The sequence below is a fragment of the Sciurus carolinensis genome, chromosome 6 (genome assembly GCF_902686445.1).
Source record: "Sciurus carolinensis chromosome 6, mSciCar1.2, whole genome shotgun sequence".
NCBI classification, from domain to species: domain Eukaryota; kingdom Metazoa; phylum Chordata; class Mammalia; order Rodentia; family Sciuridae; genus Sciurus; species Sciurus carolinensis.
This window is the reverse complement of record NC_062218.1, coordinates 50,882,680-50,910,645: the sequence shown is the minus strand read 5'-3', so window position 1 is coordinate 50,910,645 and position 27,966 is coordinate 50,882,680. Positions and strand designations below refer to the sequence as shown.

The following is a 27,966-nucleotide window of genomic DNA, read 5'->3' as shown; positions in this document are numbered from 1 at the left end:
TCATAGCTGCTCAGTTCACAATAGCCAGATTGTGGAACCAACCTAGATGTCCTTCAATTGATGAATGGATAAAGAAAATGTGGTATATATATATACAATGGAATATTACTCAGCCATAAAGAACGATAAAATTATGGCATTTGCAGGCAAATGGATGAAACTGGAGAATATCATGCTAAGTGAGATAAGCCAATCTCAAAAATCCAAAGGAAGAATGATATCTCTAATAAGTGGATGATGACACATAATGGGGGATGGGAAGGGTTAGTGTTGGGGTTGGACTTGGGTTTAGGGAGGGGGGCAGGAATGGAGGAAGGAAGGACTGTATAGATGGAGGGGAAGGGTGGGAGGGGAGGGGGGGAAGGGAAAAAATGGCAGAATGAATCAAACAACATTACCCTATGTAAATTTATGATTACACAAATGGTATGCCTTTACGCCATGTACAGACAGAGAAACAACATGTATCCCATTTGTTTACAATAAAAAGAAGAAAAAAAAAAAAGACTCATTAGATGTTGTCCTTCTCTTTATACTAGCTGCTAGGGAAATGAGATCTGACATAAAAGTAAAATAAAATGAATTAAATGGTTGTTAGTGCAGTATCAGCCATATGCTAGGGATGAACCCCTTGAGAGTCGACAGGGATTACTCAAGGCCTAATATCTTGATTAGACAAAAATAATGATGAAAGCAAACAGTAATGATGAGATGCCCAGTTTCTCCCAAAGTCATTTTATGTGTTCATTTGTGTGCACATCTGTGAAGCAGATACTACTGCTATTTTCATTTTGCAAATGAGGAAAGAAGACAATATAAAGGTAGCAAGTGGTGAAGCCAGGAGATTGGAAATAATTCCAAAAAAAAGTATATGGTGTTACTGCAAAGAAAAAAAATGCCTATTATGTGTCTCGCTGTCAAAATAAGTATTTAAAATTAAGAGATTATGATTTTTAAAGGTAAGATATTTTAGATGTTTCCTACTATTTTGTTCTTTTTTTCTTATCAGACTCCTCTTGTGAGAATTAATAGTTTTCAATGAAAGATGGCAGTTAATTTAAGGGCATTTTCATACTGGCCTCTAATACAGATCAGAAAAAGTTCATTACAGGAATTCATAAGACAATAGGGACTGAAAGAAATTTCAGTTTCTCTCCCCCAAAACAGAACAACAAACATTTTAACTTAAATGAGGTTTGAGTCACAAGTATTTTATAAATAAAGATTAAAATCTCTGCTCTGCTAAGGTAAACAATAATTATTTCAGATCAACTTCCTGTACTAGGAATATGACTTACCTGTTTATACTCCAAGTTTCACAACTCAGATTCCTTACATTAGTTTTGCAATAAGGGGATGGATGGAGAGATACATAGGTAGATGGACAAATGAACCAACAGATATTTTGAAACCTAGAGAAAATAATGAAGACATGGTTTTCCTTACTTTTCAGAAGCTACTCTTTTAACTTACCATCTTTTTCCTCTTGTCTTGTTCTGTGGGTGGTTCTTCATCTTCTGTTACTTTTGGTTCCTCGAGATGAGACATCAACATACAGCTACAAATTTTTTAAAAAAATGTTCTGAATAAATAAAAAGTATTTCAAATACACTAAGAATAAGCCCTGAAAAAAAATCATTGAGAACATGGATGCTTCTATGTACTACAATGTGAGAAATAAATTAAGTAAATTAGATTTATATTGTAGTAAGTTTTTTAAATTATAAAGACATCTTACTTTAAAAAGGATGACATCAAAAAATTCTAGAGGGGCTGGGGGTATAGCTCAGTTGGTAGAGTGCTTGCCTCGTAAGCACAAGGCCCTGGGTTCAATCCCCAGCATCTCAAAAAAAAAAAAAAAAAAAAATCTAGAGCATTTTACTTGAGCTTTTGACATAGTAAATTATAAGAAATTTACTTATAGGCAACTTTTGAACCAAATACCACTTGACAAAACAAACTATACATCTTTCTAAAAAAGTGACACAAAATATTTCTTCTCCTCAATCTTAATGTCTGCAGATATTACATGTAATAATTTAAACATCATTAAAACACCATTAATTATGTAACAATCTATTTTGTGCTTCAGATGACATTTCTGTGCTCTGAGGAACTTGTCCCTGATAGTACTGGTACCTTCAGGACAGTTATAAATCATTTTATTTTGATTATCTGCATCACTGCTCCCCACCATTAGCAGAGATAATAGAAACAGTTTCCTATTCAGTCAACACTGGTTCTAGGGAGACAAGAAATGAATATTGTCTAGTGAATCATCATGTTGGAACAAACCCCAAACTTTCCTAATTTAGAACAAGAGAATTCAGTAATTTATCAGAGTCAGAGGTTCCTAACCAATAAACTATGGCAAAGAAAGTTTGGTTTCTCTTATGTTTTGCAGCAAGTACAGGTGAAAGACAATTCCTGACTTGGCTGAACTTGTCCTTAACTTAAACATGGGAGTCCCTCATCCCTGTCCCTCACCATTAAAAAAATTTTTGGAACAACTGCTTCTGACCCAGTCACAATGGTGGGATCAAACAGTAAGAACCTTAGTCCTGAAAGCTGGAAAGAGTTCAATGCCTAACTCACTGCATGGTCATGATCTCTCAGAGCTGCAATGCTTCTGTCCACTGCAATTATAATACAGTATTGCTAGCATTGTGGCTGACTAGCAGGCTCTGGTATAAAGAGAGAAAATTCATTATGATATCAACCCAAAAGCTATTTAATAAGTAAAATGTCTTGGAAGACTAGATCCAAGTTTGTATTTTAGAACTGAATAATACAATGGGATTCTTTCACACTAGCTATTTTATACCAGCTGCACTTGAATTCTAACTGCAATAGATGTGGGTCTCCACAAAAGCACACTTTATTTTGCATCGAATTCTTCCAGTGCACTGCATAATCTGTTAACTTATTTGTATAGCAAAAATTCTCTGTTGTGGTTTCCTTATGTTCAAAGATTTACCACATCAATAATACAGTATTTTAATATATAAAATTTTTCCTCCCTTTCTTTTAATGACCAAACATTACCCCAAGAGAAGAATATTTATGTTTTGCATTTCTGCATATTACATTCATTTGGGTCTCAGGAAAGTGGAAAATGAAAACATCAAAAAAATTTTTTTTTCTTTCATTAAAAAGAACAATGATGATACTCCCATACAGGATACTCTCCCATTAAAAGTCAAATGCTATTTTGCTAACAGGGACTAAAGATAAACAATCACTTTTTACTTAAAAGGCATATGAGGATTAATTCCTAGTAAGTTAAAAATGTGTGGACTGTGATTGTCACAATCGCAATACTGATAAAACGGTAAATAAGTTTAAAATAGGACTAACATAGGCAGCCACACCTCCATTCTATATTCAGGGCAGAAATCACTGGAAACCTCCAGGCACTCTAGATGCTAAATCAAAATCTTTCTCAACAAGAAACTCGAACCAGCAAACAAACCAAGTGATAGCATAAAACAAGAAATCCTTTAAATTATTTATGATTAATTTACAAGGTTCTTACAGTAACAGCTTTCACTTAATCTATACAAAGTCTGAGAATCTGTATTTCTCACAGTTCTTCTGTGATTTTCTTTCATGATCTCTTCCATGCTGATACTAACATTGTTGCTGAGGTGAGGGCATACACACACTTTGTTAACCAACAGTCCTATTAGAAGAAGAAATCACCTAAATTGCTTCCTACTTATATTTCTATCTTTCTAGCCCTGGTGAAACTGATTTCAACAAAGATTATTTTTAATGCTATGTAACTAGCTTCCAGGCAGGCTAATGTAAAATACCACTTATGGTTCACTTCACGTAAAACTAACTTGACAATATTATTCAGTTGATCTCTGTAGTCCACTTCAGTTGCTTCCATAATCATCTTTCAGAGTAACAGAATCCTAAATCTGTCCAATTATCCTCACCTTCCAAGGCACCAAATGATCTGAAAGAAGCTGAGCCCATTCTCTGGACCAGAAGCTCAATAATCAAGGACGGCAATCCTGTCCCAATGGTCAATGATTCCTTTCAGTAGGGGCATATTTAACGAATTCTAGTCAACTGCACAAGAGGGAAACTCTGATGGAATGATTTCTAGAAAAGGTTTACCTTGATCTTAAAAATGACATAAAGAAAAAAATTACTTGTCTATTCCTGGTCTTGTGCACTGCAGTGCCCGGGCCTACTTTGTGGGAATGTGGGAAGCTCCTTGCAGATGAGAGTAATGTGCTCATTGGATGAAGTAGAAAGAAGGTGGGTCTTTGATATGGTTGTTAAGGCTAAAATTAGTGGCTCCGCCACTTAATCACAGTAGTTTTGCTGTCACAGATAACTAATTCTTTATTGTTAAAACTGAAAGTCCTTTTATAGTTAGTCCCTTATATAAATACCTTATGAAAAATTCATTTCTGAGCCCAAGCCAAGAAACAATCTTCCTCTCCTGTTAAACCTATTTTCTTCTTCTTGAAAATAAGGACCATCCATGTAATTTCAAAAAAAAAAAAAAATTTTTTTTTTTTAGCTACAGTTGAATAGCTCACAACTGATTTCTATCCAGATGCCACAGGTTTCCCCAGTCAAGGTTTGTTATTCAAATTCCTTCAATTCTGTGTTAATAGCTTTCTGTTACAATGAGTATGTGCTTTTCTTATACACTGTCTCAAATTCCTCTTATGTCAGAATATAAAGAGATAACTAAATGTGGCATATTAGCAGTGTAGAAAAGTGCCTTGAAGATCAGAGAAAGAAGCAATGAATTCTCTGGGCCTAGAAAGGAATTCTAGAAGTAGGTATTTGCCAAGTAGAACAAGGTAGAGGCCATGACAAACCAAATAGAAGAAATATGACTAGTCAAGGCATGAATATGTAAGTGTATGGCAGGGCTGGGGTTGTGGCTCAGTGGTAGAGCTCTTGCCTAGCATGTGTGAGGCACTGGGTTCAAATCTCAGCACCTCATATGAATAAATGTCCATCAACAACTAAAAAAATAAAAATTAAAAAATATATTTAAAACAAGTATATGGCTTGTTTTGGGAATGATGAACCATCCAGGGAGGCAAGAAAGAAAGCTAGGGTAGTAGATGGAAGGTCAGCATAGAATAGGGTCCCATTAAAAACTTCATTCTGTAAGAAAGTGGACGTTTTATTTTAGGAAGTAGGAGAGCATGGATGAGAGGAAGAAACCAGAAAAGAGACCCCAAGGGAATCACTAGGACCTATAGGAGTTAAAATAACACACAGGTGATAAGCTCAGAATCAAGAAATGAGGTTCCTTCCAGTATTCCCAAACATCCTAAAGAACCATCTATTGAGTCAACATCAAACAAGGGAGAAAAAAATCATGATCAAAATCTAAAGTTTATTTCTGTTTCAATAAGACTACTTTTATAGCTGGTATGTTCTATAATCTAAAACTATAAAAAAACATAATTTATGAGTCCCTTTCTGATATTATTGTCTTTAGACTTCCTAAAATGCTGAAAATTCTTCCTTTTTACTTCCCAAATATTGGTTAAGTATTATCGATTTAATTTCCCACTGTTTCTGACAACAAAATAGCATATAAAAAAAGGAAAACATGTTAACTAGACAATCTCTAGCCTCACTAATACATTTTCCTTGTTTAATCTAACAAAATACTAACTTGAAATAAAATAACAAATTAACAAATCCATATTCATAAACTTTTTATAAAATGAAACTCTTCTTTTTTCCACAAGAATTCATTTTCTACACTATTTTCAAGAAATTCTAATATCAAGATTAATAACAGTCAACTAGTGACTCTATTTTTTGGAATATAAACTTTTTTCTTTGGTAAAATAAAAGATTGAACTATTGGAAGAAAAAAAAATAAAAACACTGCATATTTTTCCCCACACAAAACATTAAAACTTTAAAATGCTTATATGAATGTGTTGTGAGGATATTTATGGCATAAATAAGCAAAGGCTGTTCAATAAAGCACAAGTACTTTTTAAAATTATATATGCATGTCACCCAAACTTAAACCTTTCAATGCTCTCTAGCCACAGCTACTTATCACCAACCTCTACCAATCCTTTTCTTAAAATCAATCTCAAATCCACCTCATCATTGTTCACCAGTTCAAGATTACTATAAGAGGTAAATGTTTTTTCCTCACCTCCAGAGCAGCAGGTTCTCTATTTTACCAGCCTGTCTCCCCTTCTATAGGCTATAAGCACTTTGAGGACAGAGACTTAGTGGCTTCCTTTCATAGCACAGTGACTGGCATAAACATGGTGAATAAAGAGATCTGTCAATAAGGCTTCCTTAGAGGGAAGGAATTAACATTAATTTTATGTGTCAGCTTGACTGCGCTACTAGTGCCCAAATACTTGGCTAAACATTATTCTGGATGTGTCACTGAGGTTGTTTCTAGGTGAAATTAGCATCTGAATCAGCAGAGGTGGGTACAGCCACTTTCCTCAGTTAATCCCCTGAAGGTCTGAAGAGAACAAAACTGCTGAGTAAGGAGAATTCACTCTTGCCTGCTTCAAACTTGGATGTAGAACTTTTCTGGTCTTCAGGCCTGTGCTACAACAAACTGTCAGCTCTCCTTTGTAGACCTTGTCTCAGCTTCCATAATCAAGTGAACCAATTTCTTGTAATAAATCTCTGTATTATATACTACTAATGTATAAAGTTTAAAGAAAGGGTTTTCTTCCTTTGTTCTAATTCATTCTCAACTAGACTACAATAAAAATTCAACAGAACCAGAAAAATTAAATTTCTTTGACTGCACTGTTTGAATAAACAGAAAAGGAAGCTGGAAACAAAGTTAGCTACGTAAATAAATATTTTACGGTTCTCATGTGAACTTTTCTAAAGTCTGAATTATTCCCCATGGTCTTCTGAACAGGAACTTATAGAACTCTAATTCGTAGAATTAGAGAAGGATGATTTGTCAAAGATCTAGCTACCTTTAGAAACTGAGGCTCAGAAAAGCTAGGTAATTTGTTACTCCACTACACTTCCATCTGCTAAAGGTCACCATAGGATAAAACCAACTGCCAAACAAGTCTGGGAGTCTAAGAAAAGAAAACAGTGGAAGGTTCAATGTTCTAACTACCCATGGACACTAACCCTGTATCTAAGCCTTTCCAGTTTGTAATGGTTTCCTACTTAGTTTGTTTTTCTTCCAACATTTCCTCTTCCAAACCAAAACTTTTTCCTTCATACTGAACCTACTGAGTAAGATTCTTCTTGACACTTCTACACATCTCAATAGATGCGCACTGCACTTTTCTGAGCTGTGATATCCTGATTGTTAATATTATGACACTGCAGTAGTTTCTAAACTTCTAGCAATTTCCAGATTCTCATCTTTTTCAGTTAAAGTACATTTTATTCTACTTCCTTTCTCCTAACTCTCATCCTTCCTTGAAGACTGTATCACAGTACCTTTTCTTTCTGACTTTCTACTAAAGTGTGACCTAGAATTCTACTGTGCTGTGTGCTTTACACAAAACGAACATAACTGCCTTTACTCTCTGCTAGTGTTTCATGTACTATAAGCCATGCCCGTCCCCCAATACACTATATGGTCCAAAGAGAAGGACAGGAACATCTGAACATATCTAAAGATTTCACAAACAGTTAAGATTTTTCACATAATGTATTTAAAAAACACAACACTATGTACAGCAATGTGCCACAAACTAATGTTAACTTTAAAAAAAAAAATTGCCTAAATGAATAAATGGTTTAATATTTCTGGTTTGTGATCACAAAAGTTTGATGCTTCCACTCCATAGGAACTCCTGTTTCCTTAAAAACTAAGTGACAAAAAAGGCTCGTTTTTATTTGTGTTTAATAAGATTCAACAACATATCTGCTTTCCATATTTTTCAATAAAACATGATTCAAATGGCAATCCCATTTGCTATAAAGCCTTTGCAAGAAGAAAACAGACTTATCAAAGTTTTTAATGAGAAGTAAAGCAGTCTAAAATCTCTTGAAACCCTTCTTATCATTATATGAGACATGCCCTTAATAAGAGGGAAGTTATGATAATCCTATTAACTGAAAAAAGATACAATGATTTTTAAGGAAAGAAAATTTCAGAATAATAATTGTATGATTATCAGTATTACTGATAACATGACTAACTATTCTTCCAAAGAATATAATTTTAACTATTGTTTTGTTGGAACTAGCTAATGATCCTCACCTCCAGCATTATGAAAGGCACTAGAGATCTTTCAACCAGACAGATATAAAGCAACATATCTCATTTCTCCCAAAACTGGCCTGAAGGTTGGGCAAATTTTACAAATTAAAAAGAAAAGCATGCACAAAATATCTTTAAAACAGAAATTTATATGCTAATGTGCATTTGGAATTTTTAAAAATGTTAAGGTTAAATCATAAAACAATGATTGCATCAAATAAATAAAGCTGATTCCAAGATCAAACAATAAATATAAAAACAAAATGGTGAATAAAAATTTTTTCTGTAGAGAGACAAAATTACAAGATTTCTATACTGTACTTATATGATGATAATGAAAAGAAAAGCATGCAGCATATACTTGATTACCCCAGTCCAAATGTCATTATTTGAAGAATCCACCTACTCTTTATAAGTTCCTGTTTCAGGATCTTCCGTCATGACATCATGTAGACCCTCCACTGAGATATTGATAATCCCACAGAATTTATCTTGGATAACACTAGAATAAAAGAACAATAACAACATCAACCAAAAACAGGTTAGCTGGAGTATTTTAACAGGCTATTTTGTTTCTAAATCTAAATATTGTCTTGAACATTGAGACACTTTAATTCTAAAATACAAAACTTTCAAACTATTTTTTAATACCTTTATTTAATTTATTTATTATTATGTGATGCTGAGGATCGAGCCCAGTGCCTCACACATGCCAGGCAAGCACTCTACCACTGAGACAAAATCCCAGCCCCGAAATATATTTCTTAAAGCAAATATTTTATGTTAAAAATGCATTGCACAGGGCTGGAGTTGTGGCTCAGTGGTAGAGTATTTGTGCTTACCTAGCATGTGTGAGGCACTGGGTTCAATTCTCAGAACCACATATAAATAAATGAGAAAAAATAAAGGTCTATCAACATCTAAAAAACAATTTTAAAAAATGCTTTGTACATTAACATTACATAATTCTTTCACAAGATTATTACTCTGTTTAAATGCAGAGGAGTACATTATATAGGAAAGAGATATTTTAATAATTTATCATAATATTTTGTGTTAATTTTATAACTACAAAGATAAAGATACAAATGTTCTTTTTGGCTATGCCCATCTGTAATTCCATTGACTTGGGAGGCTGACGCAGAAGGATCATAAATTCAAGGCCAGTCACAGCAACTTAAAGAGACCATGTTTTAAAATGAAAAATAAAAAGGACTTGGGAATGTAGTTTTGTGGCTTACTACAAAACTTGAGTTCGCTTCCCAGTACCACACCCAACATCTCCACTCTTTTGAAGGTGTAATCAAGGAAAAAAAAATGTTATAGTCTGGGAAGAAAACATTTGTAAAACGTATGTCTGCTAAAGGACTTGGATCTAGAATAAAGAAAGAACTCTAAAAACTAAGTAAGATGACAAAAACGTTCATTCTGAAATAGTCGAAATCTGAAGACACTCTTCATTGAAGATGATATTCAGGTGGCATGTGAGAACCTGAAAGGATGTTCAACATCATTAGGCATTAGAGAAAAGCAAATTAAAATCATAAGACTTTAAATAATAGTAAAACTATGAAGACTGACAACAGCAAATGCTGGCAAGGATGAGAAACAACAGAAATTGTAACTCATTGCTATTAATAATTTACATGGAATATTCATTTCAGAAAACATGTCATTTGTTTTATAAAGTTAAATATATACAACTAAGAAATCTCACTCCTAGGTATTTACCTAAGACAGTAACAAGTATTCTAAGATCTATATATGAATATTTATGCCAGTGTTATTCATAACAGTCCCAAACTGCAAATGGCCCAAATGTTTATTAATTAGAGAATGCCTCAACAAATTGTGGAACACTTTTTAATTGAATAATATTCAGCAATTAAAAAGAACTAACTACAAATACATGAAACAACATGGATAAATTTCAAAAACATTATGCTAAGAGAAATAAGGCAGACTCGAGGCTACATATTGTTAAGACTCCCTGTATGTGACTTTTTGGAAAGGCAAAATTATTTTATTTTTACAGACTGCATTTTGATTTCTTGTACACAAATGGGGTACAACTTTTCATTTCTCTGGTTGTACACAATGCTGACTCACACCATTCATGTAGGGCTGGGGATATAGCTCAGTTGGTAGAGCACTTGCCTCTCAGGCACAAGCCCCTGGGTTCAATCCCCAGCACCGCAAAAACGAAAAAAAAAAAAAAAAAAAAAAAAAAAAAACATTCATGTAATCATGTAATCATACGTGTACATAGGGTAATGGTGCCTGTCTCATTCTACTATCTTTCCTTCTCCTGTCCCCTCCCCCCATTATTTCCCTCCACACAATCTAAAGTTCCTCCAGTCTCGCTCCCCTGCTTATGGAAAGGCAAAATTATTTGATCAGTAATTTCCTGGCAAAGGAGCACAAAAGAACATGTGGGATGCCAGAAATATTCCACGTCATAGTAGTGGTTGCACAACTATACACTTATCAAAACTATACACTTAAAAGGGGTTTTGGTATATGTAAACTATAACTTAATATACCTGACTTGTCAAAAAGCAAAAGCACATAACCACCCAAGGATGTACTAAATTATACTATTCAAATTTAGAACTAACTGAATAAATTACAACTCCTGCCTCCAGGGAATTTATAGCATCATTCCTGCAAGGAACATAACTGTGTTTTTCACACTACATTAACATGTATCATTAATTTTTTTACACATTCAGTGAAATTCTTCCCAAGGTCAGTATAGTCTGGGTGGGTCATTTTCCCCTTTGTAAACGAAAACGCAGGGGACTCCTGTCCCAGAGGTCGTGATTCTCCCTGCCAGGAAAAACAGGCTTTTAAAAGAGGAATATAAGAGCTGGGGTCCAAATATAATCAGTAGATATAATTAATTAGCGCCCAGTGGATATCCTTGAGAAAGCTGTTATTCCAGTTCCCAGTTTTGAAGTTTCTTTATTTTTGTAGGCTTTGATATTCTTGTGGGCAGTGAAGAACATGGTAATTTATCCTGGAACAGGGAAAAATGTTAGTCTTGTTTCCCCTACTATTAGGGAGGTGGGGTGAGGGAGAAGATGGTAAAGGGTGGGGAGTAAGTTTTAAAATAATGCCACTGCAGTTGAGTAGCATGGTTTGTACTGAAGTCATAAAGTGGATTCCCATTATACCACCTTATTTCAGGAGGATATATTTTTATGTAATTGTATTTCCTTTATGAAAGAACTAAAAAAATCTCTAAAGATAGAATCACACACACAGTCGATCTTATTTGCTTCAGTGAGAAATATGCTAGAAAAAAAAAAAAAAGCCAAGTTAGTTCAGCTACTGTGTAATTTATTTTTTCAGGTCTCAGTCTCCTACTCTGTAAATGAAGGCTGGACTAAGAGATAGCATATATGGAGGTAGAAGAGATCCATTTCTTCTTCCCATTGCTGAAAACAATCATTAAACAAATCACCATACTAAGGCAGGCAGGATGTGAGATTTTCTTGTCGTATCAGTATTCTGACAGTTATCAACACTGATCTCAATTTAAAAAGAAAAAAGTTCTCCAGATTATCATTTCTAGGACCCCTGACCTGCTCTTTATTTCATTATTATGTAGAGACAATCCACTCAGGACTGCATTCTCACCTACAAGCATCAACTCCACACCTTATATAAAAACCAGAAATTTCACGAGTTATCAGTGGAATTGCTGAGTACTGTGTTTTGATCTCAAAATGCTGATTATGAATTTTCCTAACAGATATCTAGTAACCAAAGTGTGACTGTGTTCTATTATGTGGTATGAAAATTAATTATGAAGTAGCTCTATTAGGAAAAACTATACTCAGCCTGGAGTACTTATTAAGTACCAGAAAGAGTGAGACAAGGATTCCAAGTTCAGAAAAAGGGAAAATGACTAAGGCCCAGAGTAGAAAAGAATTGCAAGTTGGCTTTGAATGGGAGGTGCTGACTCTAGAAGGCAAGAAAAACTAAAGAAAAAGAGTGGGAGGAAAATATCTGCAATCAGTATAAAAAGAGAAGTTACAGAATAATTATCTTCAAAGTGCTCAAGTTTAAAAAGTGCTCTTCAAAAAAGATGCACCTTAATTACTTCTCATCAAGCAGAAGCTTGGAAAAAGTATTCCCAAATTACAGGGAAAACAAAAAGCCAAAAGGTACTTCTACTTTCCTGGTATATAAAATAGATATTTAAATTTAAAAAAAGCATTAAGAAGTTGTAAATTCATTTTCTCCTATTGTAAGTATTAAATGTATAAGTGTAGCATTTTATAATAAAACCTTAAAAAGATTTATATGATATATAGCAGTCTTACTGTAACCTTCAGTAATATGAAGTTGTAGCGTTAAGTCTTCGCTTCATGTTTTATTCACATAACACTCTTAACCCTCGTATTTTATAAATTAAGAATCAATCTTTTTTTTTTTAACGCACAATCTTCTTGAATTAAGTACTTTAAATGTGACTAGACATTTAAAGTGGCAACAACCAAAAGAGTCATAAACCCTGAATGAAATGAGAAAACTTTAGAGGAAGAAAGGGAAAGAGACGAGGCTTTGTGCTTAATCTTATACATATGTATATATCCTTAAATTCAAGCCAGGAACATTATTTTCTATATTTCTTGATGAAAACTGCCCAGTTTTTTTTCTTTTATGTGTGTTAAATGCTGGAGTCATGAGCAGGACTTTATTAGAATTCTTCTCAGTGTGTCCTCTCACATCTGTTCAAATCTGATGGTGGGCAGAATGTGGAAGAACTGAGGGGAGCCAAAGGCAACTGTGTAATCTTAGATTTCAGTTAGTTCTTAATCCCTCAAACCACTGCTTACTGTGAAGAAACAGTTCATATCAAAAAAAGACACACGAGTTGGGATGTAGTTCAGTGGTAGAGGGCTTGCTGAGCACACAGGAGGCCATGGGTTCAGTCCCTAGCAAACAACCCCACCCTTCCACCAAAAAAAAAAAAAAAAAAAAAAGTAATTTAGAGAAAAGATTAGCTATGGTCAATGCTAGTAACATATACAACAGCCCAGTAGAAAAACCAACATTCAGGAGCTTTAGGGAAGAAACCAAAACGAATCGAAAATCAACTGAACTAATTATTCTACGAAAAACATTTGGTATAGTCCTATGAGCAGATGTCAGATTGACTCACTGTAACAACAAACAGGAGCAATAATAAATAGGAGGTAGACTTATACCGATTTACAATGGAAGTGATCAGCATAAAGGGTACTATGGATTCTCCAGGCTAATGCTTATTGGTAAGTAGGTCACTGTGGTTAAGTTAAATCATTAGTCAACATTATGTGGACTCAGAAAACACGTCAGAAACTTAGACAGACCTTGGGCATAAAAAAATGACATCAGGGAACTCACAAACTAAAAGTAACTTAAAGTGTAGTGCAAGTGTGTTGCACCTGTAAATGCTATCTGTTCTTCGCTTCAAGGGAAAAAGCTATGTAAAGCTGTGCTGTAAGTCAGGAGCCCCTTAGGGATTACAAATCTGCAGGAAAGATGAAGAGATTGAGCAAAATTAGATGTTCATACTTTGTTCTCCATCAAGTCATAATATCCTAAGTAAACACCTTTCTTAACTGCGGGGGTATTTCTGATTTGTTAACTGGCATTCAACTAATATTAAAGTCAGAGTATTGGCGATCCAAGATGGCGGACTAGAGGGGGACTGCATCCCCAGTTGCTCCAGAACCCAGGAGTTAAGAAGGGGAGACACTGAGAGACTTGGACTAAAATAGAGCCTCGGGTGAGTCTGCCCACTGGGTAAAGCTCGGCCCGGGTGGCAGGCCCAGATAGAGGTGGCTTATCGGAGCAGGGCAGGGCAGCTAGAGTCTTCCACAGGCAGCCCTGCGCACTCCGGGCACTCCAGCACTGGGCCCCTCCCACACAGCCAGCTTCTCCAGGTTCTCGGAGCAGGCCCCCTAGTGAGAGCCTTTCTGATCAGAACAAGCTCCAAGTCCCGGAGCCAGTGCGGCGAGCTCCGGCCCGCAAGCGGCTTCAGGGACCAGCACAGGGCAGCCAGAGACTTTCCCAAGCAGCCCGGCCCCCTGCGGTGGGAGGCACCTTTCAAGGCTAGCTTCTCAGAACAGACCGCTCAGTGAGAGCCTTTCTACATAGAGCCAGCCACAAGTCCCCAAGCCAACGGAGAGCTTCGATCCGCAAGCAGCCTCTGGGATCAGACAGGGCAGCCAGAGACTTCTCCAGGTGGCTCTGCCCACTCTGGCCGCAGGCTCTTTCCACGGGGCGATCCAAGATGGCGGCCTAGAGGGTGACTGCATCTCCAGTCACTCCAGAACCCAGGACTCAAGAAGGGGAGGCACTGAGAGACTTGGACAAAAATAGAGTCACGGGGTGAGTCTCCCCCACTGGGCGAAACTTGGCCTAGGTGGCAGGCACAGATAGGGGTGGCTTATCAGAGCAGGGCAGGGCAGCTAGTCTTCCCCAGGTAGCCTTCGACACTCCGGCGGTGGGCTCCTCCCACACGGCCAGCTGCACGGTGCAGGCCCCCAGTGAGAGCCTTTCCACACAGAGCCAGATCGAAGCCCTGGAACCAGTAGGGGGTTAGGGGCAGCTTTCTTCGGAAGCACTGCATTATCAAGTTCCTCCAAGACTTCAGGCTACTGAAGGCTGGGAGGTGATACACTGGAAATCTACAGGGACACTATAAGCCAATAGAGGAAATCTGCAATATCTCAGGGTCCCACTGACAGCTGACCAATATGAGAAAACAAGGTTAGAAAATGTCCCAAACAAACCTAGATACTACATCAATAAAACTCAATGACAGCACAGCAGAAGAAATGTCAGAAAGGGAGTTCAGAATGTACATAATTAAAACAATCAGGGAAACAAATGAGGAGATGAAAGAGCAAATGCAGGCATTGAAGGAGGAGATGAAAGAGCAAATGCAGGCATTAAATGATCGCACCAATCAACAGTTAAAAGACCAAATATGGGAAGCAAGAGATCATTTCAATAAAGAGTTAGAGATACTGAAAAAAAACAAACTGAAATACTTGAAATGAAGGAAACAATAAACCAAGTTAAAAACTCCATAGAAAGCATAACCAATAGGATAGAACACCTGGAAGACAGAACCTCAGATTTTGAAGACAAAATATTTAATCTTGAAAACAAAGTTGGCCAAACAGAGAAGATGGTAAGAAATCATGAACAGAATCTACAAGAATTATGGGATATCATGAAAAGGCCAAATTTAAGAATTATTGGGATTGAGGAAGGCTTAGAGAAACAAACCAAAGGAATGAACAATCTATTCAATGAAATAACATCAGAAAATTTCCCAAATCTGAAGAATGAAATGGAAAACCAGGTACAAGAGGCTTATAGGACTCCAAATATACAAAATTACAATAGACCCACACCAAGGCACATTATTATGAAACCACCTAACATAAAAAATAAAGGCAGAATTTTAAAGGCCGCGAGAGAAAAGAATCAAATTACATTCAGGGGGAAACCAATAAGAATATTAGCAGATTTTTCAACCCAGACCCTAAAAGTTAGAAGTGCCTGGAACAACATTTACCAGCCCTGAAAGAAAACGGATGCCAATCAAGAATCTTATACCCAGCAAAACTTACTTTCAGATTTGATGACGAAATAAGATCCTTCCATGATAAACAAAAGTTAAAAGAATTTACAAAAAGAAAGCCAGCATTACAGAACATTCTCAGCAAAATATTCCATGAGGAAGAGATGAAAAACAATGATGCAAATCAGCAACGGGAGGAACTAGCCTAAAGGAATAGCCAAATAAAGGAGAAACCAAATTATGTCAAAAAACAAAAATGAGTCAAATGACTGGGAATACAAATCATATCACAATAATAACCCTGAATGTTAATGACAGACTGAATTAAAAAGAAAAATCCAACAATATGCTGCCTGCAAGAGACTCATCTCATAGAAAGAGATAGCCATAGACTAAAGGTGAAAGGATGGGGAAAAACATACCGTGCACACGGACACAGCAAAAAAACCTGGAGTATCTGTCCTCATTTCAGATAATGTGGACTTCAAGTCAAAACTAGTCAGAAGGGATAAAGAAGGACATTACATGCTGCTTAAGGGAAGCATAAATCAGCAAGACATAACAATCATAAATATCTATGCCCCGAACATTGGCTCATCCACGTACGTCAAACAAATCCTTCTCAATTCCAGAAATCAAATAGACCACAACACAATAATACTAGGCGATTTTAATACACCTCTCTCACCACTGGATAGATCTTCCAAACAAAAATTGAATAAAGAAACCATAGATCTCAATAACACAATCAACAATTTAGACTTAACAGACATATATAGAATATACCATCCAACAAAGAACGAATACACTTTCTTCTCAGCAGCACATGGATCCTTCTCTAAAATAGACCATATTTTATACCACAAAGCTACTGTTAGCAAATACAAGAAGACAGAGATACTACCTTGTACTCTATCAGATCATAATGCATTGAAATTAGAAATAAATGACAGAATAAAAAACAGAAACTTCTCCAATACCTGGAGATTAAATAATACACTATTATATGATGAATGGATAACAGAAGACATCAGGAGGGAAATAAAAAAATTCTTAGAAGTAAACGAGAACAAAGACATCATATCAAAATCTCTGGGACACTATGAAAGCAGTACTTAGAGGAAGATTTATTTCATGGGGCACATTCAAAAAAAGAAGTAGAAATCAACAAATAAACGTCTTAACACTACAGCTCAAAGCCCTAGAAAAAGAAGAGCAGACCAATACCAAAAGTAGTAGAAGACAGGAAATAGTTAAAATCAGAGCCGAAATCAACGAAATTGAAACAAAAAGAAACAATTGGAAAAATTAACAAAATAAATAGTTGGTTCTTTGAAAAAATAAACAAAATTGATAAACCCTTAGCCACACTAACAAAGAGAAAGAGGGAGAAAACTCAAATTACTAAAATTCGGAATGAACAAGGAAACATCACAACAGACACGAGTGAAATACAAAACATAATTAGAAGCTATTTTGAAAATCTATACTCCAACAAAACAGAAAACCTCGAAGACATCAACAAATTTCTAGAGACATATGAATTACCTAAACTGAACGAGGAAGACATACACAACTTAAATAAACCAACAAAGAAAAGTCCGGGACCAGATGGGTTCTCAGCCGAGTTCTACAAAACCTTTAAAGAAGAGCTCATTCCAATACTCCTCAAAGTATTCCATGAAATAGAAGAGGAGGGAACCCTCCCAAATTCGTTCTATGAAGCCAATATCACCCTGATACCTAAACCAGACAGAGACACATCGAGGAAAGAAAATTTCAGACCAATATTCTTAATGAACATCGACGCAAAAATTCTCAACAAAATTTTAGCAAATCGCATACAAAAATGTATTAAAAAGATAGTGCACCACGATCAAGTGGGTTTTATACCAGGGATGCAAGGTTGGTTCAACATCCGGAAATCAATAAATGTCATTCACCATATCAACAGACTTAAAGTTAAGAATCACATGATTATTTCAATAGATGCAGAAAAAGCATTTGATAAAATACAGCACCTCTTCATGCTCAAAACACTAGAAAAAATTGGGGTAGTGGGAACATTCCTTAACATTATAAAGGCCATCTACGCTAAGCCCATGGCCAATATCATTATAAATGGTGAAAAACTGAAAGCGTTCCCCCTAAAAACTGGAACAAGGCAGGGATGCCCTCTTTCACCACTTCTATTCAACATCGTCCTTGAGACTCTAGCCAGAGCAATTAGACAAACCAAAGAAATTAAAGGAATACGAATTGGAAAAGAAAAACTCAAACTATCCCTGTTCGCTGATGACATGATTATATATTTAGAGGAACCTGGAAATTCCACCAGAAAACTTTTAGAACTCATAAGTGAATTCAGGAAAGTAGCAGGTTACAAGATCAATGCTCATAAATCCAATGCATTTTTATACATAAGTGATGAATCTTCAGAAAGAGAAATTAGGAAAACTACCCCATTCACAATAGCATTGAAAAAAATAAACTACTTGGGAATCAATCTAATAAAAGAGGTGAAAGACCTCTACAATGAGAACTACAGAACACTAAAGAAAGAAATTCAAGAAAACCTTAGAAGATGGAAAGATCTCCCATGTTCCTGGACAGGCAGAATTAACATTGTCAAAATGGCCATACTACCTAAAGTGCTATACAGATTCAATGCAATTCCAATTAAAATACCAATGATGTACCTTGCAGAAATAGAGCAAGAAATTATGAAATTCATCTGGAAGAATAAAAAACCTAGAATAGCTAAAGCAATCCTCAGTAGCAAGAGCGAAGCAGGGGGTATCGCAATACCAGATCTTCAACTCTACTACAAAGCAATAGTAACAAAAACGGCATGGTATTGGTACCAAAATAGACAGGTAGATCAATGGTACAGAATAGAGGACATGGACACAAACCCAAATAAATACAATTTTCTCATACTAGACAAAGGGGCCAAAAATATGCAATGGAGAAAAGATAGCCTCTTCAACAAATGGTGCTGGGAAAACTGGAAAACCATATGCAACAGAATGAAATTAAACCCCTATCTCTCACCCTGCACAAAACTCAACTCAAAATGGATCAAGGACTCAGAATCAGACCAGAGACCCTGCATCTTATAGAAGAAAAAGTAGGTCCAAATCTTCAACTAGTTGGCTTAGGATCAGACTTCCTTAACAGGACTCCCATAGCACAAGAAATAAAAGCAAGAATCAACAACTGGGATAGATTCAAACTAAAAAGCTTTCTCTCAGCAAAGGAAACTATCAGCAATGCAAAGAGAGAGCCTACAGAGTGGTAGAAAATCTTTGCCACTCATACTTCAGATAGAGCACTAATTTCCAGAATCTATAAAGAACTCAAAAAACTCTACACCAAGAATACAAATAATCTAATCGACAAATGGGCTAAGGAAATGAACAGACACTTCACAGAAGAAGATGTACAAGCAATCAACAGATATATGAAAAAATGTTCAACATCCCTAGTAATAAGGATAACTACCCTAAGATTTCATCTCACCCCAATTAGAATGGCGATTATCAAGAATACAAGCAACAATAGGTGTTGGCGAGGATGTGGTGAAAAAGGAACACTCATACATTGCTGGTGGGGTTGCAAATTAGTGCAGCCACTCTGGAAAGCAGTGTGGAGATTCCTCAGAAAGTTTGGAATGGAAACACCATTTGACCCAGCTATCCCACTCCTTGGCCTATACCCAAAGGACTTAAAATCAGCATACTACAGAGATACAGCCACATCAATGTTCATAGCTGCTCAATTCACCATAGCCAGATTGTGGAACCAACCTAGATGCCCTTCAGTTGATGAATGGATAAAGAAACTGTGGCATATATATACAATGGAATATTACTCCGCAATGAAGAATGATAAAATTATGGAATTTGCAGGCAAATGGATGAAATTGGAGAATATCATGCTAAGTGAGATAAGCCAATCTCAAAAAACTAAAGGACGAATGATCTCGCTGATAAGCAGATGAGGACATATAATGGGGGGTGGGAGGGGTTAGCATTAGGTTTAGGGTTAGGTTTAAGGTTAGGGATAAGGAGTGTGGTAAGAATGAAGGAAAGAAGGACTGTATAGAGGGAAAAGAGGGGTGGGAGGGGTGGGGGGGAAGGGAAAAAAATAATGAATCAAACATCATTGCCCTATGTAAACGTATGATTACACAAATGGTATGCCTTGATTCCATGTACAAATAGAGAAACAACATGTATCCCATTTGTATACAAAAATAATAATAAAAATAAATAAATAAAGTCAGAGTATTCCATCCCTACATGTTGCTAGAGAAGCAGGGGCAAATCATCATTTCCTAGTTGGCACCATTGGACCCTAGAGATTTGACTTATTCTGTCACCTAAGACTTTGGAACTTTCAAGTTAACTCATCTTTCATGGAGCATTAGGATTCATGCTGCCTTAAATAAAGGAATCCTAATTTTTAAATAAAGTTCTTAAATAGGATCCTACTTTATTTTTTTTTAAACTGAAGGTTTAAGGAAACAAATGGGTACTTGCTATTCCAGTCCCTTAAATCTTATTTCTCTCTACTTAAGAACTTTAAAGGACGTAAGAGACTTATCAGGCTCTAGTAAACCCATCTTTCCAAAGATGTAGCACATTACTCTGCCTTTTGCTGGTTTCAGGCAGTTAGGTCTCCATCTCCTGAATGGCGGGGTTCCTGACTACAGCATATCAACTTACTCCCTTCTCCCTCCTCCATGATGCTCTTCCTCCTTTTGCTATTCACCTTCATCCACAAGTCCTTCATGAAAACCTGACAACCCTCTACCACACTCTGACTTGGGATTTCCAGTAATACAAAACTTTGGTGTTACTCACTTGACATGCGATTCGTGACATCTTTCATATTTTTTTCCTAATGTCCCAATTTTCAGAATTGCTCTACCTAAGATTATGAGCAACTTGAAGTGAATACTATGTGTTGTATTACATATATATATATATATATATTATATATATATATATTCCATAAGGCAACATTATGTATAACATGAACACTCAATAAATAACCAAGGAAATTAATGATCCCAAAAGCCTGAAAACTGGCCTCTCTTGTTTTGTTTTACAATTTATTTTTACTTCAATTTTAAATTACAAGTCTAGATAGCCAAGTTGTAGATAACAGATATTACAATTGATAATTTTACACTAGACATGAGCCAGAGCAGTGTTAGAAATCTATTTTTGCAACATTAATTTTAAAAACTGCAAGGGAAATTTAACACCAAGGAGAAAAGACAGAAAAATGGGAAGTAAAACCAAAGGTAAACATTTTCTTCCTTTCTATTTGTCACACTTTTGCTTTTCTTACTGGTTTCATATATTGTTATTCTCATGAACATGAATTACAAACATGCTGCAAAAAGAACCCAGACACCTTTTTACTATTGATGATGCTTTAGTTTTTTTTGTTTTTTTTTTTTTTTTTTTAAAAACAAGCAGTGCTGGGGATTAAAGCCAGGGCCTTGCACATGCTAAGCAAGCATTTTACCACCGGACAATACCCTCGGCCCCAACACAACATAGGCCGTTTTAAACATTTGCTTGTTTTGTTCCTCAAATGCAGTCAGTCCTCTTTATCTGCAGGTTCTACATCTATGGACTTGGTTACCCATGAATCGAAACTATCTGGGAAAAAAAAAAAACTGTGTACTGAATACCTACAGATTTATTAGTATTTCATTAGTGTTATTTATTAGTGTTATTAGTGTTCCTGAACAATACAGTAAAATGATCATTTAGATAGCATTTACATTGTTCTAGGTATTAAAAGTAATCTAGAGGGGCTAGGGTTGTATCTCAGTAGTAGATGCCTTGCCTAGTACATGTGAGGTACTGGGTTTGATTCTTAGCATCACAAATAAACAAATAAAATGAAGGTTGATCGCAACTAAAAAATATTTTTAAAAATAGTAATCTAGAGATGATTTAAAGTATATGGGAAGATGTGGATAGGTTATATGCAAATACTACATTATTTTACATATGATACTTGAGCCTTATATATCCATGGTTTTTGATATTCACAGGGGTCCTGCAACTAATTCTTCATGGATACCAAAGTATTATGTGGTAAGTTGTACTCAGCAAATAAGGACCATTTAATCATTTAAAGATTCCAAAAGCTTAAGAATGACCCTCATATCATTTTAACCAATTTCATATCCTTTTAATTTTTTTTCAGTCAGGTGCACATGAATAAACGAGTTCTTAAATCTTATTTTAGTATTTCCTAAAGATATGGCTTTTAAGGCATTTTCAGGTTATATAATAAAATATACAGCTATAGAGTATGTGAAATGCAGAAACAACAGAGCGATTTTCTCTTGCTTTTGAAATTGTGTAAAAAAACAAATCCATTTTTGTGTGTTTACTAAGATGATTTTAATGACTACACTGGCTTAAAATAATTTCTCTTGTATCATTACGAACTCAAACTACAGGTCAAAAACTAAATGTCTATGGAAAGCCAAAACAAAATTTTCACTTCCCAAAACACATATAAATGAAATATTCTAATATTCATTTGGTTAGCTTCAATAAATATTAGACTGAATGTGAACAGGTTTCCAATTTCTATTTGTTCAGTTTTTATTAGTATTTTTCTAGTAAGTATTTTACACTTCCATTTTTCAGATATCTGTCCCATCATAACAAAGCATGGGTCTTAAATTATCCCTCTATAAGTGATGGTTTCACATATATATGTCAAGTCTTTATCCCCATGGTCCTGAGAGAACAGGCTGGCAGAAACACAGACAAAAATTTCAATGAACTTTTCAGAAGTTTTGCAAGCTAAAATTGACAATTGAACAGTTTTTCATAGTAGCAGCCCCCCCGCAAAAAAGTCACTAATCATATTAGAATTTTCTTTGACCTAACAAGACCATAATTATACTAATTACAAATCACAACTAATTAATATTTGAAGTCATTTTTGCATCACTGCATCTTAAACATAAAAGGCTAAGTGAAACTAGGGTAATTTAAGAAAATGAGCAAGTTTGGTGGCACTAACAGTCACAACCAAATAAAATACTCTCAATTATATTTCTCTGCTCATATTATTCATTAGGATTAAGCGAAGAATAGTAGTTTAGTGAAAGAGTCAAAGATTTATCAGTCTTACTGCAGAATTTCCATGAGACTTTATAAAAGTGGTAGCATTTACACTAAAATTAGGTCCCCCTCTTACATATTTTCCAAGAGTGGGGGCGTGCGCACACACATACACATACACACACACTCTCCCTGCACCCAAAAAAAGTATTTATCTTCAGGACTGTAAGAAACTACTAAAATGATCTATATGGATTAGGATGAGTAGAAATTGTCATCCAATGTGATTTCCAAGGGAAAGATTATGCATACTATAAGAAACAATGCCCAGTGAAGACATGCTAAAGTAGAATGAGATAATCAATGATTGGTATGGAACTGCAGAAAAAGCATCAGTTGGAGGGACTACCTAATCCACGATTGTTTGGGATACTTATAACAGTAACTTGACAGAATTGGTTCTTCTTTTTAAAAAAGGAATATAAAAGAATTTAACAGATTTGGTAATTACAGGTCAAGGGTATGATCTTATAAAGGTTGGAAACTATTGAATACAAAGTCATACAATAAATAATTACAGGATAATCACAAAGATATACCTTCAGGACAAACTAAAATAGTCAACTATGCTATTATTAAATGTATATGAAAAGGTACTTTAAGTTTGGGAATGTATTACTGGGAAGTCCTATATGTCACATTACTCAACAAAATGAGGGCAATGTGCTCTAGAAAACAGTACACGATTAAAGTGGGACTCAGATAATGATGAAGACACTGATATTAACAATTGGTAAGAAGCTACCCATCAATAAAGCAGAAGATGGCAGCTTTGAAGTTTAAAAAAAAAAAAAGTCTAAAAGTTTAAGCAGAAGACAGCAGTTTTAAAGTTTAAAAAGTTGGTAAGAAGCTTTTGAATATATAATGTAAAATAAGATAATTTTATCTCTCCGAAGTAACATTTTACATTATTAAAAATTGTGAAATTAAGCTAACAATTTCATATAAATAGAAATTTGCCCAAAAAGCTTATTAATTTTCTTATAGGGAAAATGGGTGAGCATCTTATATTCAGACCTGCCTTTTGAAGGCTTCCTGCTAAATTCCTCCTATATACTATAAGGACATTCAATACTCATTCTCTGGGCCCTGGAACCCTAAGTACATCTGTAACCTCTCTCTCATCCACTATTGCTAATCTCACAAATATCTCAAACTCACAATCTCCAACACCAAACTATGAGTGCCTCCCCAACAAAAACAAAACAGAAAATCAAAACCAGGCTCTCCTTTCAACTTTCCTTATCTGAGGAATGAATATCCCTATCGACCTAGGCAATCAAGTCAGAAACCTGGAATTCAGTTTTGACCTTTCTTCTCATTCACCCTTCCAAAACTCAATTCATCATCAAATTCTGCCAAATTGACCTATGAATTTTTTTGTTTCTATTTCTCTATATTCCTACTACCACGACTATCATATAAGTCAATTCAGTCTCAAGTATGAACTCTTACATAACTTCCAAATAGGGAATCTTCCACTCAGGACTTCCTCTAACACATTCTCTACAGAGCAGACCAAATGCTCCGTTGTGAAATCGGAATACATTTTTCTCTTGCCTTCAATAATTTTCCTTTACATTTTAAAATCCAAACCTCCAAGGGTAGTTTACTCAGTCCCACGTGACCTGGTTGCTGCTGAGTTCTCTCTGACCTTGGCTAACCTCGCTGCTACCCAGCTTTGCCAGTTCACTTCCACACACTCTTTCTGCTTCCAGGCTTTCAAAGGGACTTTCCATCTGCTGGGAATTCTCCTGCCTGAATTTACTTTGTTTAGCTGTATTTACAAGAAAAAAATAAAACTGCAAGTGGGTATGGTCCTAACTCTGGATGATGTCTCAGGAGGCTTCCAGAGATGAAAATTTTATCATTATAACATGAAATAAGAGAATTATTATGTTAACTAAGAATAGGGGATTTTGAAAGCCAGAGTACAAGGAAATATCAGTAGAACATAAAAAAGCTTTTCTCCTTAGAGCCTCAAGAAAAATGCAAAGAAAATGTAAATTTATATATTAAGGCTAGAAAAAAAAATATCATAGAAGCTACTTGGCAAAAAGCAACAGGATTTTCCAAAGACCCTAACCCAAACTAAGAACAGGCTAGGGCTGACATACATGTAGTGGAAACTCACCAGGCAGTGAAGGAAATGGAAATGATAGAAGGACAAAATAAAGAAGACATCAATCTGACATCTCCACGTTATTCAGGTAAGAAAAATATTTCCTACTAAAATACTGTATCCTCTACTGTATCGCATGATGCCTTCAACCAGTCAGAAGCAACGAAGCAAGGCACATCTGGGTTAGCAGCAGGTACACCTATACAGTCCTCTCATTCACACTGCTGTCACCAAGATTATTTCTCTATTAACTCACAAGTCTACCAGCTCAAGCTAAGTGATGACCAGAGGGAGAGGCACTTTAAAAAAGCAAAAAGCAAGAAAATATTATGCTTGAAATAGTATAATATTGATATAGGAAAAATATAGACGCATCGCCTTGTTGCTATTGTTTTCATAACTGTGAAATCATTAAGAAACCAGATAATAATTTGAGAAAAGTGATTCATATTTCTCCCAAATACCCTAAGTAAGGGCTCATAAGTAGGTCCAGTAACTGAAAAAGACAAATAGGTATTTTTATAAGAAATGAAATGGGTCTTCTTGGGAGGGGAAAAAAAAAGTTACTGTTCAGTAGGAGATGGGTATAAAGTCTAAGGACAAGCAGAACAGTCTTCTGTTTTGTTGTACACATGTCACTCTCCTTCCTCTTAAATGAAGGAGCATACCACAAGTTCATATTTGTGTCCTGCATTCAGTGAGAGAGTAAAGGAGCTGGATCCCTATAACAAGGTACAAACAGGACATGGGGAAGTATATGAAGGAACAACTTGGCAGTGAGTCCCAAAGTTGCTTTTCAGCACCTTAAAGGTCCCTCAGGGTCCAGCGCCTGTAATCCCAGTGGCTTGGCAGGTTTAGGCAGGAAGACTGCAAATTCAAAACAGCCTCAGCAACTCGGTGTGGTCCTAAGCAACTTAGTGAGACCCTGTCTCAAAATGGGGATGTAGGATGTGGTTCAGAAGCTAAGCTGTCCCTGGGTTCAACCCTGGTTACTGCCTCCGTCCCACCAAAAAAAAAAAAAAGTTTCCTAGGTTTTCTCCTCCCATTTTTGCATAACAAATACATGTGAAAGATTTTCCTGTTATTTGCTACTGTGTAGGTAAGTAAACTGAGTAAAAAATGTCCTTCCTATTAACATGTCGGTCCACCTTTACTTCAAAGCTTAAATACTTAGAAGTTTATATATGTAACTCATGAGCTCAAGAAATGTCCACTTCTGTGCTATGCCTGAATATTTATTTCTTGACCTGAGTGGTGCCTACACAGATGTGTCTAATTTCTCAATGGGATTTATAAGTTAATAAAAGTTTTTTAAAAATGTCATCTATACTCTAAGTGTAAATATTTGTCATGCATTAACACTGGTGAAGTTGGATCTGATTATATTCTACTACTACTTAGAGGATTCCCCAACACCAAAAATACAGGGCAACAGAAAAGAGAATAAAAATCATTTATGGATTTAAAAGACACAGATGACTGGAGCAGTATGGATCAACAAAGTAACTTGAAACTTTAAATATAAATAAGAAAGTTCAGAACTCTGAGTGGAACGTTAGGGAAAATAAAGAGGTACTTTAGAGTCTCTTTCCACACAATTTCCTCTCTCCCCTAGAACATCTCCCCCTACCTCTCTCCACCACCTAGTCTTCAACTCTGAAAACATTGGCAATTCTTTATTTCCAGAAGACCATGAGATACCCTGGTCTTCTTTCCCTCCATCACCTGTGACCATCTTCTACTTCCTGGTCACTCCTGTTGAATGAAGTTACTGTTCCATATCACTGAGGCCTTCACTAACAGTTATTGACACATGGTTCTCTCCATTGATCAGAAGGTGTTACAAGTTCCCAGTTTCACCAGAAGTAAAAGACAGGTTTTTGAAATTCCACAGCAAAATTATAAATGTTACTACATACATTTTAATTTGTGCTGTCAAGAAATGGCATTGAGTTCTATCCTTGTCATTTGTTATAAGGGAAAAAGACTGCTTGGAATGCCCTTGAATTTTAACCACCATTTATAATAACCAATGGAAAAAATGTATTCTGTATTTTAAAAAATCCTTCTGAAACATAATCATTTTATTTATTTATTTACTGGGGACCAGGGATTGAACCCAGGGGCACTTAACTATTGAGCCACATCCCCAGCCCATTTTTACTTTTTTTATTTTGAGACAGGGTCTTGCTAAGTTGCTGAGGTTGGCCTAGAACTCGAGATCCCCTTGCCTCAGCTGATCTGCTGGGATTAGAGGTATGTGTAATTGTGCCCAGCCTGGAAAAAATACATAAAATCATTTAAAATTAGGGACTGTCTATTTCTGGGTGCTCTTAAAACAAACAAACTTTAATAGATGGTAGAGATAAGAAATTATAATAAATAGTAGAGAAATACAGAAATATAAAGAATGGTAAGCTTTTTCATCTCTATCCCCAAGAACAGGGGTCGAACCCAGGGGAGCTCTACCACTGAGCTACATCCCCAGGGCCTTTTTACTTTGAGACAAGGTCTTGCTAAGTTGCCAAGGCTAGACTCGAACTTGTTATCCTCCTGCCCGAGTCTCCCCAGTCACTGGGGACACTTGGCCACCACACTGGCCAAGAAGTGAAAGATTCTATAGTTATATTCATTTGAATCCTTATTCGGTTTTAACTTAGCTAAGTTTTGGGAGGTGGGGCGGGTAATAAGGGATTGAACCCAGTGGCGCTCAACCACTGAGCCACATCCCCAGTCCTTTTTTATTTTGAGACAGGGTCTCACTAAGTTGCTTAGGACCTCACTAAGTTGCTGAGGTTGACTTTGAACTTGTAATCTTCCTGCCTTAGACTCCCGAGTCGGCTGGATTACAGGCATGTGCCACCGCACCTGG

The 27,966-nt window shown here is 36.0% G+C and overlaps 1 protein-coding gene and 1 non-coding gene across 2 annotated transcripts in view; one reads left to right on the top strand and one right to left on the bottom strand.

Moving 5' to 3' along the window:
• Ipo11 (importin 11) overlaps nt 1-27,966 on the bottom strand; it is a 210,397-nt gene that overhangs the window by 19,327 nt on the left and 163,104 nt on the right. The window contains exons 28-29 of the mRNA XM_047555967.1: nt 8,619-8,714; nt 1,474-1,558 (exon numbers count right to left, since the gene is read on the bottom strand). Of these exons, the coding sequence (XP_047411923.1) occupies nt 1,474-1,558; nt 8,619-8,714 (181 nt within the window). The remainder of the gene's footprint in view (nt 1-1,473; nt 1,559-8,618; nt 8,715-27,966) is intronic.
• Trnat-cgu (transfer RNA threonine (anticodon CGU)) lies at nt 1,775-1,848 on the top strand. Its single transcript has one exon. It is a non-coding gene; the product is annotated as a tRNA-Thr (tRNA).